This window comes from Hipposideros armiger, unplaced genomic scaffold, assembly GCF_001890085.2.
Source record: "Hipposideros armiger isolate ML-2016 unplaced genomic scaffold, ASM189008v1 scaffold_479, whole genome shotgun sequence".
In the NCBI taxonomy this organism is placed as follows: domain Eukaryota; kingdom Metazoa; phylum Chordata; class Mammalia; order Chiroptera; family Hipposideridae; genus Hipposideros; species Hipposideros armiger.
In genome coordinates, this window is record NW_017731829.1 from 958,435 (window position 1) to 973,779 (window position 15,345).

Consider the following 15,345-nt stretch of genomic DNA (forward strand, 5'->3'; position numbering starts at 1 on the left):
CGGCCGGGATGATCGTCCCCAAGGCGCCTCAGGCACCCGAGCTAGGGAACAACCTCATTTCCTCGGGACGGAGGGTCCCAGCGGACCACAGCGCCCCCAGACATGGTCCCCCGACCCCGGCTCAGCCGCGACGCGAAGTGACGCAACGGCGTCGGGTTGCATCAGCCGCGCCCACGTGCTCGGCCCGCCTCTGCCCACGGGCCCGGCCTCCGATTGGGCCACGTGGGGGCAGTGGCCTCCGCATCAGCCAATGGGCGGCAGCCACAGAGGGTTCTGGCTGCAGCGCTGGGGCGCCGGGTCCCTATAAAAGGCACCCGAGGCGGGGGCGCGCGCCCCAGAGACACAAACCGTAATCGCGGAGCTGACGGGCGGCAGCGACGCCGCCTGCCTGGCCTCTCGGATCGCAGCCGAGCCCACAGCGCAGCGGACATGGAGGCCGAGCCCGTCACGCTGCTGGTTAAGAGCCCCAACCAGCGCCACCGCGACTTGGAGCTGAGCGGCGATCGCAGCTGGAGCGTGGGCCACTTGAAGGCCCACCTGAGCCGCGTTTACCCCGAGCGCCCGGTGAGAGGGGCCCCCGACCCCCGCTGCCAACGCCCTCCTAGCCCCGGCTGTCATTCTTCCCAGCCCCCGAGGGATGCCACGTCTGCTTCCCCTTATCCTGTAGCCTCGCCCTTCTCCGGCCTTCCCCCGACCGCGGGTCCTCACCGGGTCACCTCTCCCAGGCCTCTGGTCTCCCCCGCCCTGCCGCCAAAGGCGTCCCCTCTCCCGGCCCCGTGGTTGTCACCTCCTCGTCGTAGGCTGCCATCGCCCGCCTTCCTGACGGCCTGCCTTCCCCTGTCATCTCGCCTTCCAAGTCTCCCAACCCCCAAGGCTGCTATCCTCCTGGCCACCTCCCCAGACCCCTTCCCGGTCCCCTAGATCTGGCTTCCAGCCTTAGCCAAGCCGCTGAAACAGCAGCTTGACCTTGGGTGAGTCATTTCACCCTTCAAGCCTTAGTTCCCCCCCGCAAAACGACAGGGCAACTAGGCGTTCCTCGTTTGGGATTGCATCCAAAGGATAGAAATAAAACATAGATGCCGCAAAATGAGTTTTCTGAAGGTAGCCTCTCGTTTCGGAGAGGAGAGGGCAGGTGCCAAGCTCAAGCCACCGGTTGGAGAAACATGGTGAGGGCCCAGGAGTGTGTACTTAAGGGCCCACACCCAGGAGCGAGACGTGGCTCTGCCCCTTCCCTACCCACCTTCCGCCATGGGCCCCTCCCTGCTGTGCTGTGCGCCACAGCCTTTGCTTAGACCCAGGGAGGAGCCCGTGCACTTGCTGGTCAAGATTTAGGAGGGACACGGGCGGAAGGAGTCTGGAGTCTTGGCCTTACGACTTAGGTCCCTCCATGACGGAGACTGCCTAGCTTTGTTTTGGTTGACACATTTGTCAGTATCCCCCTTAGCACCGCCCTCTTGTCCACCGCGTGATGGCGGCTGGGAGCTGGACCTTCCTGTATTTACTTTCGACTCTAATATTATGTAAGTGTCAGCTGTGTGCTTTACTGCCCACAAGTGTAATTCTCCAGCAAACAGGAGAGGACATCAGGGCAGGAAAAGATTGTGAAATTGTTCCCTCTTATCTGAAGAGTTGCAGTGTGTGGTAGCACATGGGTCAGGTTGTTTTTGTTCCATGTTTGTTGAATATTGAATGTAGCAGTGAGTTTTCCTTCCCAGTTGTCTTTTGGCATTTGCTTATTTATTTATTTATTTGCATGCACCTGGGGACTTGGCAGTTTCACCACAGCTGCTTCCAAGAAAGGAGGTGGCGGGGTTGCTGTAAGAAGGGCTGTTAGGTACACGAATTGGCAGAGCAGGTGTACTCTCTAGTTGCGTCATTTGGTAAAAGGCAGTGTCTTAGAGGAGAACTTTCCTAAGGGCTTCCTTGGGGAGGAATATCACTGAAGTTTGAAGGCCCAAAAGTTGTAAATAAAAGGTGTCCTGGGTATGTACATTTGTGGCTGGAGAGTAGTCATTTGTTTTCTAATGTGAGAAGCCTTACTTTATAATAGTTGTTTGCTTAACATATTTAATTTTTATCAAATGAGCCTCTGGAGAAAGATACAGAGCGTCAATTCAGCCCTTTAAGGAGGAAGACAACTTAAGTCTCAGACAGCTGTGGTTTTCAAACCTTTTCCGGCGTGGCGCTTTCATACGCGTGTGATGCAGGACCCACCTCTACAAGAGCATTTTGCAAAATCGTGTGCACAGCATTTACCAATGAAGGCAGTCAGTGAGAACAGCGGTGAACACAGCGTCCAATCCAGTTCTGTAGTTTGCTTTAGTTGCACAGTTGTAAAAATTCGGATTTGTGCAGGTAAACAGACACAGTTGTGTTTTGTTTGTTTTAAACAGCTTGCTTTCTAATTCCAGGTTACTTGGCAGGAGCAGCTTTGGTCTAAGCTTTGCGTTCTGGCGAGAGTAGTTTAACAAGTTGGTGGTAATCTTCCGTGTACTGCCTTTGGTATATATCATTTGAGGTGATTATTTTTAAGTAAAGTTTTAAAGAAATGAAAAACAGATTTTAAAACTGAGATTTGTATAAAAGTGTGTGGAGTCCCTGTGTTTTTAAAATCACTGGAGTGAAGGTGAGAGGTTGGAATCTGGCCTCGTCAGCAGCTGGTGACCTTGGACAACTCAGTTTCAGACTTTCCCCCCTTAAAATAAGGGTACAAAATCTCACAGGGTTGTTGTGGAAATGTAAGCCACACACCACCTCCTCTGTAACTGCCTTTGTATGTCGGGAATGTCTCTCTGAGGCTGAAGTTTAAAATTGCTTCATGTTATTTTGGGCCAGTACTAGGTGGTTTTGATGAAGGTTGGCCTTGGGAGTACTTTGAGACCAAACAGGTTTTTTGCTTGTTTGTTTTTTTATTGGGGAACAGGACCCATCAGCTCCAAGTCAAGCAGTAGTTTCACTCTGGTTGTGGAGGGTGTAACTCAGTGGCCCATGTGGGAATCGAACCGGCAACCCTGGTATTATGAACACTGCACTTTAACCAACTGAGCTAACCAGCTGCCCCGAGACCAAACAGGTTTTGAAGTTAGTTACTATAGGAGTCCCAAATGAAATCTGTGTTTTTAGTGACAGAAAGCGATTTCCCCAGGAGTTAAGAGGTCAGGTAGCGTAGCTCTAGGTTTTGTGGAATGCAGGTTATTTTCCATCCTAAATTTATTTGCATGTGAGAGACCAGTTTAAATTTAAATACTTTCTAAATAAAAGTTTTCTATATGGGGCCTTTGGGAAAAAAAGGTTTTCCTGTGATGCTGGGGGGAAAAACACACACACATATTTAAATGATTTGTATAAAACAGTGTCTTCCGTGTTTGGGAACTTGTAGGGGTTAAACGCTGACCTATGCTACTCTTCCTTTCCATGATAAGCGTCCGGAGGACCAGAGGCTAATTTATTCTGGGAAGCTGCTGTTGGATAACCAGTGTCTCAGGGACTTGCTTCCAAAGGTATGTCACTTACATGTTAACGTTTGAATGTTTTTAAGCTCTTACCAGTTTGTGCTCAGGCCCTAAAGTTGCTCCGTATTACTTTCAGCAGGAAAAGCGGCATGTTTTGCACCTGGTGTGCAATGTGAAGACTCCCCCAAAAATGCCCGAAACCAGCGCACAGGTCTGTCTGCTTTATCATCATGATAATTGGTGTCATTCAGACTCAAGATAAGAATAGAGGAAGTTGGATAAAACTCTTAAGAGAGATTTTATAGCCTTTTTATCAAGTAATATTTTGTTTCTTCCCCAGCGAGAATCAGGAATTAGAAACTGTTATCAATACAAGTGAGAGTTCATTCTATTGGTTTGTCGGAAAAGTCATGATGTATTTTTTCTGTTTTTCGTTGCAAAAATGCGTCATGACTTTTCCAACAACCCAGTAATAGTAGGAGACGGACGGTCCTGTCGACGTTGTGGTGGGAAAGTGGGGCTCTGCCCGCGTCACCCGTCCTCTGGGGTGTGATTTGACGTACCGCGCTTGTGCATCCAGATCACTGAACTAACAAGGCACTCCGCAAGGAGTCTTTATGAAAGTTAGCACATAATCAGTTTCTTCTAAGCAACCGTTAATTTTTATAAAGAAGGAAGAAGTGAAGATATTTTCTTGGGAAATTTTCATTGTGATTATTTTATTTAGTTGGATAGGAAAAGGCCAGTCTCTATGAAGTGATCTGTGAAGACTTATTGTTGTTAAATGATGCTGACAGTCAACATCATTTATTTTTCATTTCACAGTGTTGATTCAAATAAATATGCAGCATTAATAAATGTGGGGATACACTCTAAATTTGCTTTACATCTGCATACATTCCTGAAACATCTGAACATAGCATAGAAAATCCTTCCCTTCAGGTTGCTGGCTGGGTTGTAGTTATGAATCTTGTTGGTCAAATTTAATTTTTTGATTTAGTACATGGAGTGCCATAAGCTATACATAGCACTACCAGGAAGCTTTCTCACCGATGGTAACTTCACTAAAAGATTTTAATGAAACTGCATCATACTTACTCTAGGAAAAAATATGAATGAAATATATATTGAAATTGTGTTGAACAAATTTCAGAATAGTTTTTACATAATATTGCATCTGTTTAATTTTGTTGATTTCAGAGGTGGGGGTGGGGGACATAAGCCATTCACAGCAAATTAATTCTTTTAGCTTGATTTCAGCCAGTTGCATCAGACCCTTTGTTCTCTGTTCCCATTATGCTTATTTAGGTTGCTGAACCCACAGAGCAGCCCGCTGGTCATAATCAAGGACAATACCCTGGGGATTCCTCAAGTGATGGTTTAAGGCCAAGGGAGGTTCTTCGGAACCTTTCTCCCTCTGGATGGGAGAACATCTCAAGGTGAGTGTTACAATAAAGAGCCAGGTTTATGCAACTCAAATATGCATCATTTGTATCAATCTAAGAATAAGGTGTTTACAATGTATAGTCATAGACTTTTAAAATGTACAAAGTGTTGCTTCATAAAGGTTTCATTTTAAAAATCTTTTATGTATTTAACTTTTCTTACTACACAGCCAAAATTTTAGGCACATATAAAAAAAGTGTGAGATGCATGTATTGAAAATGTAGGCCTGTCCCCTCCTGTATGGTGCGCTTCGCATGTGCTGGCCTCACCATAGGAGATTCATGCTGCTGCAGAAAAAACAGCTGTTGAAGCGTCATGCAGCTGCTCTGCTGATGGCTTTGTGCTTTGTTGTAACAATGGGTGACAAGATGAACAGACTGCTTAAGAAATGCTCTGCCAAGGACTGTTGGTGGTGCTAGGAAAAAAGGCCTTTTCTTTACACTGATTTAGTTTTTCTTGAGAGCCAAAGCCGGAAGTGACTAAATGCTCTAACATTTGGATTTCATAGCTCTTGGAACACTTTATTATGAAAGTCCCTATGGGAAAAAATAACGTATTAATGATGAGTTGAAACTCTGTAACTCCCCAATTCCCCCGCCCTCCTTTTCCTAGTAGTTTTTAATACTTGGTTATTGATAAAGCCAGTCTGAAGAATGAGGAGTTTCTTGTTTTCTTTTTTAATTAGTGACAATTTCAAATACACACAAAAGTAGAGGGAACTGGACCTGAATCAGCACATAGTCATCACCCAGGCCCAATAATGATCAAAGTTTTGCCATATTCATTTTATCTATTACCCCTTCACTTATTTTCCTGGAGTATTTCAAGGACATCATGTCATTTTACCCCTGCATACGTCAGTATATAACTGTAAACGCCTTTTAGTAACCTTGCATACCTGCAGTGCCATCATTGTCAGAGCCAACAAAAGTACTTTGTTATCCTCTCATTTCTATGCATGTGATTTTTTAAATGATCAAGAAATAGTATCATACCAAGACCTGCTTGTATTGGAATACTATTTTAGAAATACTCTGGGTATGGAATTTGATTAAAAGACTGTCAGCATGTACATTGGATGGTAATTGGATGCATTATTGGATAAAAACACTTAAAACTGCTTCCTTTATTCTGGCTGTACAACTTGAGGATCGAGGCCCATATCTAACTATGTGAATTTAACTATAATTAAACTTGTTGATTTCACTCAACAATTATTTATAGAGCAGCCAGTGTGTATATAACTTTAGTTAAGGAAATGAGTCAACTAGCAGAAATGACCACGTAACCAACTCCTGATCTTCTGGCAATTCTATTAGTTTCACTTTTTTGAAGTGCTGGCTAAGGACTTCACCGTGTAAGGTCCACAAAGCCACCGATGAGTCCCACAGGCCCTGCCTCCCCCACCCACCCCAGCCCCTGGGCAGTTTAAGGCTGTGTTGCCTGATAGAAGAATGAGTTTGTTTGGTGTCAGACAAACAGTTCTCAAATCCAACCTTGCTACTTACTAGCTCAGTGACCTTGTGCAAATAAATCTCTTGTCTTCCCTGAGCTGCACTCAGGCTGCCCTCCATAAACTAGAGGATAGAGCTCCCTATGGTTGTTGGGAAATAGTGAGGTAACAGCCCAGCACCTGCGCAGGTCAGCGAGCGTGCATGGGTGGTGCCTCACACACACATTCCCCCCCCCACACACACACACAGATCTAGAGGCAAGAGAGAAGTGGGTATTGGGAGGAGTGGGGAGTTTCCTTCAGGAAAGGCTTTGGGAGAAATGTGGCTTTTCAGAGCTGCTTTCTAAAGGATGAACAGTGAGTTTAGACCTGCAGTGAGACTTGGCAATTCATACATGGGGGTGGGAATCTACTCAGTCTGCTTGTTTGTACATCCGTGATGACGTGGTGAGAGCCAGTACTGGGCACGGCTCTGGTGTTCCCGTGGGATCTGGACCATGGGAGGAGGGCTTGGTCAGCCAGCCCTCTGCTGTGTCCACAGCTGCATCACACACTAGTCTGTGTGTAACCCTCATAAAGCCCATTCTTCTGTCGCTTTGATTTGAACTCCTGATTGTAATTTAAATTTAGTTTTCACTTATAAACCAACTCAAAACGAGTATTTTTAAAAAATCTCTCATAGGCCAGAAGCTACCCAGCTGGCGTTCCAGGGCCTGGGGCCTGGTTTCTCAGGCTACACAACCTATGGGTGGCTGCAGCTCTCCTGGTTCCAGCAGATCTACGCTCGGCAGTACTACATGCAGTAGTGAGTGCTTTCCTGCCATGTGTGGTGGGGGGAGGGCCCCTGGGAGCTGAGGGGAGTCCCATCATGTTCCCTATAAAGGCAGCGATGACTGTGTTTTGATTCCTTTCTGCAGAGCCCTGCTCTGTCTGGTTCTTTGGGTGGAGCAGAGCGGAAATGCTAACTTCCACCTAATTCGTGTGTTGATGCAGGGCTGCTTAAGCCTGATACATACTTTGATGATTTCATGTAGAATGTGTTAATTTCTTTTCAACATGTAGGATCTTTAAAGTTTTGTGAAGATTTTAGTTTGCTACCACACCATACTGTTATAGTAGCCTTGTTTAATTCCAGATGAAAGTTATCATGTGGCTTCTCTCAGGAGCAGAAAAGCCATGTATGAGTGTTAGTCAAGAAGTTCTTCACTAAGTTAAAGAAAAAAATAAGTTCGTATGTAGCTATTTACAATACTTAACTGTAAAAAAGATCCCTGAGTAAATAAGGCAATGAGAACCGCAGTCTTCACGGTGCTTCGCTCTCACCATATCTGCCTCTGTCATTTCTATTTTAGTTTAGCGGCCACTGCTGCATCGGGGACTTTTGTTCCTTCACCAAGTACACAGGAGATACCTGTGGTCTCTGCACCTGCTCCAGCCCCTATTCACAACCAGTTTCCAGCTGAAAACCAACCAGCCAATCAGAATGCTGCTCCTCAAGTGGTAGTTAATCCTGGGGCCAATCAAAATCTGCGGATGAATGCACAAGGCGGCCCTATCGTGGAAGAAGATGATGAGATAAATCGAGATTGGTTGGATTGGACCTATTCGGCAGCTACGTTTTCCGTTTTTCTCAGTATCCTCTACTTCTACTCCTCCTTGAGCAGATTCCTCATGGTCATGGGGGCCACCGTGCTTATGTACCTGTAAGCAGATGATTTCACTTTCCTTCCCCCCCCACCCCACCCCCATTTACTACAGATTACACTTTACAAGATTCAAGCACTTATGGAGCACGTACTATGTGCCAGGTGCTGTTTATGTTGCTGAGTGTACAGTGATGAATAAAACACAGCCCCTGCCGTCAGAACCTGACAGGCCAGGGAGAACGTCTAGGAGGTGGTGTGACAGAAGGTGTCTGCAGATGGTTCTTGCTGTGAGCTTCTAATCAGGGCATTCCTCCAATTAGAGGAGGCGAGCGAGGGGGGCCTTAAACTCGTGAGTAAACCTCACTGTGATGTTAGCTAAGACGGACTTTTATGTGCTTCCTTTGAAGGCATCACGTTGGGTGGTTTCCATTTAGACAGCGACCGGTTCAGAACTTCCCGAATAACGGTCCTCTTCGTGAAGCTGTAAATCAGGACCCCAACAATAACTTACAGGTATGGCAATTCCAGGAGAGCCCAGCGAGCTTGACATGAGATGCCAAGCTCGCAAATTCTTAATCTTTAACTAACCGGTGTCGTGGTTTACCGTTTTATTAGGCTAAATATTTCAGGTGGTTTTTTTTTCAAATTTATTCTTAGAACAGTAGCTATTTTTAAAGCATTAAATGTGTCACGGCATCTATCAGGTATTTTTGTCCCGTGGCTGTGGCAATTTGTATTTTGACATATGTAAATAATGTTTTTTTAAACTCACTATTTCCATTATTCAGTGGTCTGTAACAATGTGTTAGACCTTAGACCATGGAAACTGCTAGTGGATCATTATTATTAAGGATTAAGAACATAAGTACGTCTCACAGAATAGATTTCCTGGAAATTGCCCACAGAAATAGAATTTTTATGAGGCAGTTTAATGCATAATTCTAAAGGATATTGTTTTATAATAAAAATAGCACCCTAGTGTCTGTTCTTAGAACCCTGGGTTTCCATTTTTAGTGTTTTAACTCAACACTGCCAAAAGAAGAATATCCATATTTAATGAAGAGGTTAACTTATTTAACAATAGTTGAAGGTCTCGTTACTTCATTTGTTCTGATACTTGCTGCTGGGAATATTCAAAACAGATGAGAATGTCAGAAGTGCAGTTGTGCTGTGGAGGCCTGAGAAGGAGCTCCATCCAGCCTTGGGGTCCTGCCTGCCTGGCTGCTTTGCATCTGGCACAAGTGCCCAGGGATTTTTCTCTGCCACTGCCTGACATCATTTGGTGTTTATCACGGTCCTAATTGTTTCCTCGTTGTGTTTCATTGTCTGTAGGAAGGCCCTGATCCTGAAATTGAAGACCCCAACCAGCTCCCTCCAGACAGGGACGTACTGGATGGTGAACAGACCAGCCCTTCATTTATGAGCACAGCTTGGCTCGTCTTCAAGACTTTCTTTGCCTCTCTTCTTCCAGAAGGGCCCCCAGCCATAGCAAACTGATGCTGTTTGCTCTGTGGCTGCTGGAGGCTTTTACAGGCGTGGACTGGATCATTCGACTCCAGCTAGATTTCCTCACCTGGACATGGCAATGGCACAGAATTAGTAAAAGAACCAACAAGGAGGAGGATATGCTTTTGTGATCAAGCAAAAGCGGAAAGTAAGACGTGAAGCCGTGATACAAATTGATGAACAAAAAATGCCCAAGGCTTCTCATGTCTTTATTCTGAAGAGCTTTAATATATACTGTATATAGTTTAATAGGCATTGTAAGTAGAAGGCATTAGTATCGCATGTTTATGCCTGAGGAACTTTTCCAGATGTGTGTGTCTGCATGTGTGTTTGTACATAGAAGTCATAGATGCAGAAATGGTTCTGCTGGTACGATTTGATTCCTGTTGGAATGTTCAAATTACACTAAGTGTACTACTTTATATAATCAATGAAATTGCTAGACATGTTTTAGCAGGACTTTTCTAGGAAAGACTTCTGTATAATTGCCTTTTCAAATGCAGTGCTTTACTTTAAACCAAGGGGAACTTTGCAGAGGTGAAAACCTTTGCGAGGTTTTCTGTTCAATAAAGTTTTATTATGAATGATTCTGCAGAGACTCTTAGCAGTTTACTCCGTGTCTGTTGTCACTAGACGGTCAACAGTGAAGTTGCTTGATTTTTAAGTAACCTGAATGTTTTGCTTCTTTCTATAAAAGGATGGTTTGTACTACTTAAGAATGATGAAGTAAGGCCTTGAAAGTTTTAATTTACTAAGAATATACTTGTGTTTGCCCCCATTTCCTGATTTAAACAGTACTGGCTTACATAGTAACCCATCAAAGTTAAATTTCACATATTTTAAGTTAGTGACATTAAGTATTTTCCACCTTGGTAATTCTAAGACAGTTTTGTTACCTCCTCAAATGCCATGCTTTTATAAGCTGAATTTACTTTTGTGGCTCTAATCTTTTGTTTAATTACTAGTTTTGAGACTAATCTTAAAAGCAAAGTTCTATGTATTTTTCATGTGAATAATGTTATAGATAGAATGCTAAAGGCCTGGATAGTGCTGTTTAGGGCAAAGTACTGTATTTTGCCATGTATAATGCACTCTCGTGTATAATGCACACACATAGTTTTGGCCCAAACTTTCAAGGAAAAAATCTTTCATTTTAATTCCAATTTTTATTTGTTTACATTTAGGTACTTGTTTTTTGTATTATAAAGGAATTTTAGCATTTAGTTTTTAACATATTATGGTACAAGAAATTTTATGTAACAAATAATTACAAAACACAAGAACAGATATAAGGTACATGACATTTTATGTACCAGTAACAAATTTACAAAATTTACTATGGCATCATAGAAGGCCAAGAACTCTTCCTCGTTGCAACTTTGTAGTAAGTTTGACAAAACCAATTATCATATTCCAGGGTACTATTTTGTATACGGATATCGTTATCGATTTCTAGAGTTACACTTTTAACTCATGAGCATAAATGAAAGAATTAAAAACATTTATATAGATACGGAATTAGTACTACCCATGTATAATGCGCATCCTTATTTTTCCCTCACAAATTTGGGCAAAAAAGTGTGTTATACACAGCAAAATATGGTAAATCAGTTTCTTGTATTGTGGTTGTGATCATTTAAATTAAGCATTACTGGAAACTTTGTTACATCAAATAAACATTCATTGAACAGTTCATAACAAGATGCTGGGTAGATACAAAGGTATTTTATGTATGGTTGTGTTCTAAAAAGCCAACTAAGATAATTATGTAAGGAGTTAAATAGTATAAAGTTTCAAATAACACTGTACCTCCAGGACGAGGAACTGTACAAAGGCAGTGATTATTGACAAGCTATGAGGACAAAATCCGTGCTTGAACAAAGAAATAACTTGGGATCAGAGGTTCTAGAGCAGCAGTTCTCAACCTGTGGGTCGCGACCCCTTTGGGGGTCGAACGACCCTTTCACAGGGGTCGCCTAAGACCATTGGAAAACAAAAAGATACTTACATTACGATTCATAACAGTAGCAAAATTACAGTTATAGAGTAGCGACGAAAATAATTTTATGGTTGGGGGTCACCACAACATGAGGAACTGTATTAAGGAGTCTCGGCATTAGGAAGGTTGAGAACCGCTGATGTAGAGTTTTATGAGTGAGGAAGTGGGTTGGAAATAATGGAAGGAGACTGAGGAGCTGGAGAGAAGGGTCACAGCAAAAGCAAAAGGGCAGACATGAGATTTGTCCCTCCCACCAAAAAGCAGGAATCCTGACATACTTGACAATTTATGAAAGTGACCAGTAAGAGTTCACTGTAAGGTGTTTTTTGTTGTTGTTTTTTTCCAAGAGAAAAGAACCAAATTGATTACATATGTATGGGAACCCCGTGTACTTGAGAGTCAGAGACCCCACATGCAAGAGAGGTTAAGAGACGGGGATTGACATCCAGGGATGAGGTCAGGTGCCTTGGGGGCTTCAAAGGGTCAATGCAGGATGATAAGAATAACAGAAGTTCAGTAAATAGAAGTTTGTCCTGCTCTATAGATAGGTCAGAAGAGGTTATCTCTGATAACCTTATGGACAAGACCCCTAATTCAAGTTCTTCTAGGTAGTTAAGGGAGAAGCAGAAGTTTCTCTTGGGCCTGTGGCTAAAGTTGCCTTTAGCTCAAAACAGTTGGCATACCCAAGAGGCATATCTTGGGTGACCAGCTCTGAACCCTCCAGGTTCTCTCCTCTGAAACTTCCCTGGAGGTTTCGTGTTCCGGGAGCTGGGCTGGTAGATAGATAGTTCTGTATCTTTAAAGCAATCCTGAGAAAAGTTCAGTTAAAGTTGTGTTTCGTTTCAGGAGGTAGTGATGCTGGTGAGCTCTCAAAGTGCAAGCAATCAGGCATGTAATAGGAGGCATCTCTATGGAAACAAAAGAAAAACAAAGGTTAATGAGCAGAGCAGACTATAATCTCAGCTTCTGAGTTCTGAATGCAGGCAGTCAAGGAGATTTCTAGATGTCTGTCTCGGATCATCAGATGGAGTGAAGGCAGGCAGTTAGTCTGATAGATTTTCCTGGTGTGCAGTTGGAATGTCTCTGGTCATCTTCCTGCAACAAAGATTGTCCATAGATGAGCTGCTATGATGATTTCTCTGAAGTCTATATCAAGCTGCCTTACTTTAGCTTGCATGGCTTTGGAAAAAGAGCAATTTCAGCTCTCAATGATTCCAAGTCAAAGGATGGGAAAATGAAAATGTTTGCTTGGAGGGTTGTAGCCAAATATTTAAGAAAACTAGAAAAATTCAGGATCCAGTACAGTTTATAAGTAGGGAAAAAAATTCAAAAGATAATGAACATCATTAGAATCTAATATCTATAAAGGTATTTATAATTTCTGTTGAAACTATTTTTCTCTAAAATCACCCCATTTTTATTACCAAAGATAGCCAAATTAAGACTTATTTATGTGCAAAATAAATTTAGTTTCAATCAACTTGGCCTGATTATTTGTATAAGCCCAGCAAGAATAGTAAATTAACTACAAAGGCTCTTTTAAATCTGCTTTGCTAGAATTTTTCATAAGGAATCTTCAGATTGACTTAAAAAGACCTATCAAGAACAGAAAAGCCAAAGCAAGGACTTGCCATCAGACATTGCCTGCAGTACTAACTGTGTTCTCTCCTCCAGGGTCCCCAAATATCTTGAGTTCTTTCTTTGCATCTCCCAGGAAGGAACCTTTGTTCCTTACCTGGAAAGACTGTTGTGAACCATGGAAGCAAGATACCAGGCTGTTTTCCCAAGGGGTTTTGTTGGCTTTCAAAGTCAATTTTAATTCCTTTAAAGCATTCTGGTCATATCAGTTTATTCATGGCCTGTCTCTCTTTCATTCCAGTCAAAGCCTTGGTAATATAACTAGTTTCCAATTGTGTCCTGTTTTAAGGAAAACAGACTTTTATTGAACTTATGCAAATAACCATGTTGCTAAATACTAAGAGTTTCCAAGTTCTGTAGGGATCAAGTAGGGGGAAAAATATAAATGCTTCAATACTGCTTACAAAGGTATAATTTACCAAATTGCTAACTAATAGGTAGTTTAAGAGAAACAAGTTTCCTTTTTATCTGGAAAACAAAAGATCTTAAAAATCAGCAATATTTCAAATAAAGTCATAAAATTGTAACCCTTCTCATCAGCTCATTCAGTCCCATGTAATTAAACTTGTTCTGCTTGAATCCAGTTTTTCTATTCACTCCCTTGACCTTGCCTGATAGTTGTGAGCGATAGGGTCAGTGATAATTCCAAGAAGTCTGCAAGGTTGTCCGTCAAAGTTCATATGATTTGCTCAGTAAAATGGATGTTGTGGAAGGTATGCCGCAAACAATAAACACATTTCTTAACAGTTTGCCATTGTAAGGGCATCACCTCATGGCAAGGGAAAGCCTCAACTCACCCGGAAAACATACATACGTACAACATACATACATACACACAACAAGGACATTGATAACCCACACGTCCAGTCCAAATGTACTATGGTGGATGAAGGAACACAAAAACAAAAAATCCAGGGAGCCAGGAAGAACCAAGCGGCCATCTTGGGTTTCCCATAGCCCCAACTAGCCATTTAATTTACAGTCATTGTCTACCCATCCTAATTTTTTTCATTCAAGAACAGATTGTTAACGTCTTAAAGAACATCAGGATGGCAAAAGTCTGGCAATAAGGGGTCACTTTTGCAAAACCAAAATGGACTTCATCCAAACGTGCTGCAGTTTTGATGACAGACATCTTATGCCAGGACATCTCAGATTTTCAGGAATTTCACATATGTTTCTGGAACAGTTATAACATATACAAATACAGCATACTTATTATCTCTTTATTTACAAAACTTCCCATGTAATTTTAGTATATCAAATAGGCCTAATTACAATAATTTAATATTTCTCTTTTATAAGGAGAGAAAACAAATTTTCCAGGGACCCTTCTGAAATACCTCAAGGTTATCCCCAAGTCAAGACTCTATAATTTAAATTTTTGGGGGCCAGCCGAGTGACACGTTAGTTAAGAGTTGGCTTAGGACGCCAGCTCTGAGTAGCAGGGCCACAGTTTGGATCCCACATGAGGGCCAGTGACGCTGCGCCCTCTACAGCTAAGATGGTGAACAACAGCTCGACCTGGAGCTGGGCTACTGTGAGTTGCCAACAATGGCATAGGCTGCAGCCCCCGCTGCAGTGGGCTGCCATGAACTACCTTGAGTGGTTGGCAGCCGGCGTGAGCTGCCGTCCAATGCCTGGTGACCCATCTGCTTCAGCAGGGAAGAGCGCAATGGTAATACCAACATGGGCCAGTGAAGCGACATCCTCCACAACTAGACTGAAGAACAAAAGGACAGCAACTTTTCTGTTCCCCTTCCCCGATTCTCCAACGGTGTTCCCTACCCCAATTCCCCAAAAAAATCTTTAAAAAAATTTTTTTTGAGAAGTTTCTCAAAATATATCAAAAGGTTTGGACATTTGACTTAATAGGATCATAAAGCCATTATGATGCAATACTTAATTATCCATTTAACCAAAGTAACAATAGAAGATTTCAACACAAATACAGACGTTTACATATTCGTTAGCAAAACTTAGGTCTTACTGTTGAGGAGATTCAGTGTTCTCAGGTAATCAAGGACCTGATTAAGAAAACATGAAACAAAAAATTGTTTTGATAAAACACAGCATCTTTGCTTTCTAGGCAGAAAACCTTTTCATAATATCAGAGCAGACCAATAGTCCTTTTTAGCAGAGAGAGAAAACCAAGCTTTTGCATCAGCTTACTCTTGATTTTCAAATTCACTTACTTGATTAAAT

At 42.6% G+C, this 15,345-nt stretch overlaps 1 protein-coding gene across 2 annotated transcripts; it reads left to right on the forward strand.

Moving 5' to 3' along the window:
* Positions 1 to 284: 284 nt before the first annotated feature.
* HERPUD1 (homocysteine inducible ER protein with ubiquitin like domain 1) lies at positions 285 to 10,095 on the forward strand. 2 transcript variants are annotated; one of them, XM_019666840.1, is made up of 8 exons: positions 285 to 564; positions 3,423 to 3,500; positions 3,589 to 3,663; positions 4,761 to 4,891; positions 7,034 to 7,156; positions 7,704 to 8,054; positions 8,405 to 8,510; positions 9,330 to 10,095. In XM_019666840.1, the coding sequence occupies exons 1-8, from the start codon at positions 430 to 432 to the stop codon at positions 9,492 to 9,494; spliced, it is 1,164 nt and encodes a 387-aa protein (XP_019522385.1). In that variant the 5' UTR covers positions 285 to 429; the 3' UTR covers positions 9,495 to 10,095. The 2 variants fall into 2 exon arrangements, with proteins under 2 accessions (XP_019522385.1, XP_019522384.1); XM_019666839.1 differs by having other exon boundaries at positions 286 to 564; positions 3,592 to 3,663; positions 9,330 to 10,093.
* Positions 10,096 to 15,345: the final 5,250 nt, after the last annotated feature.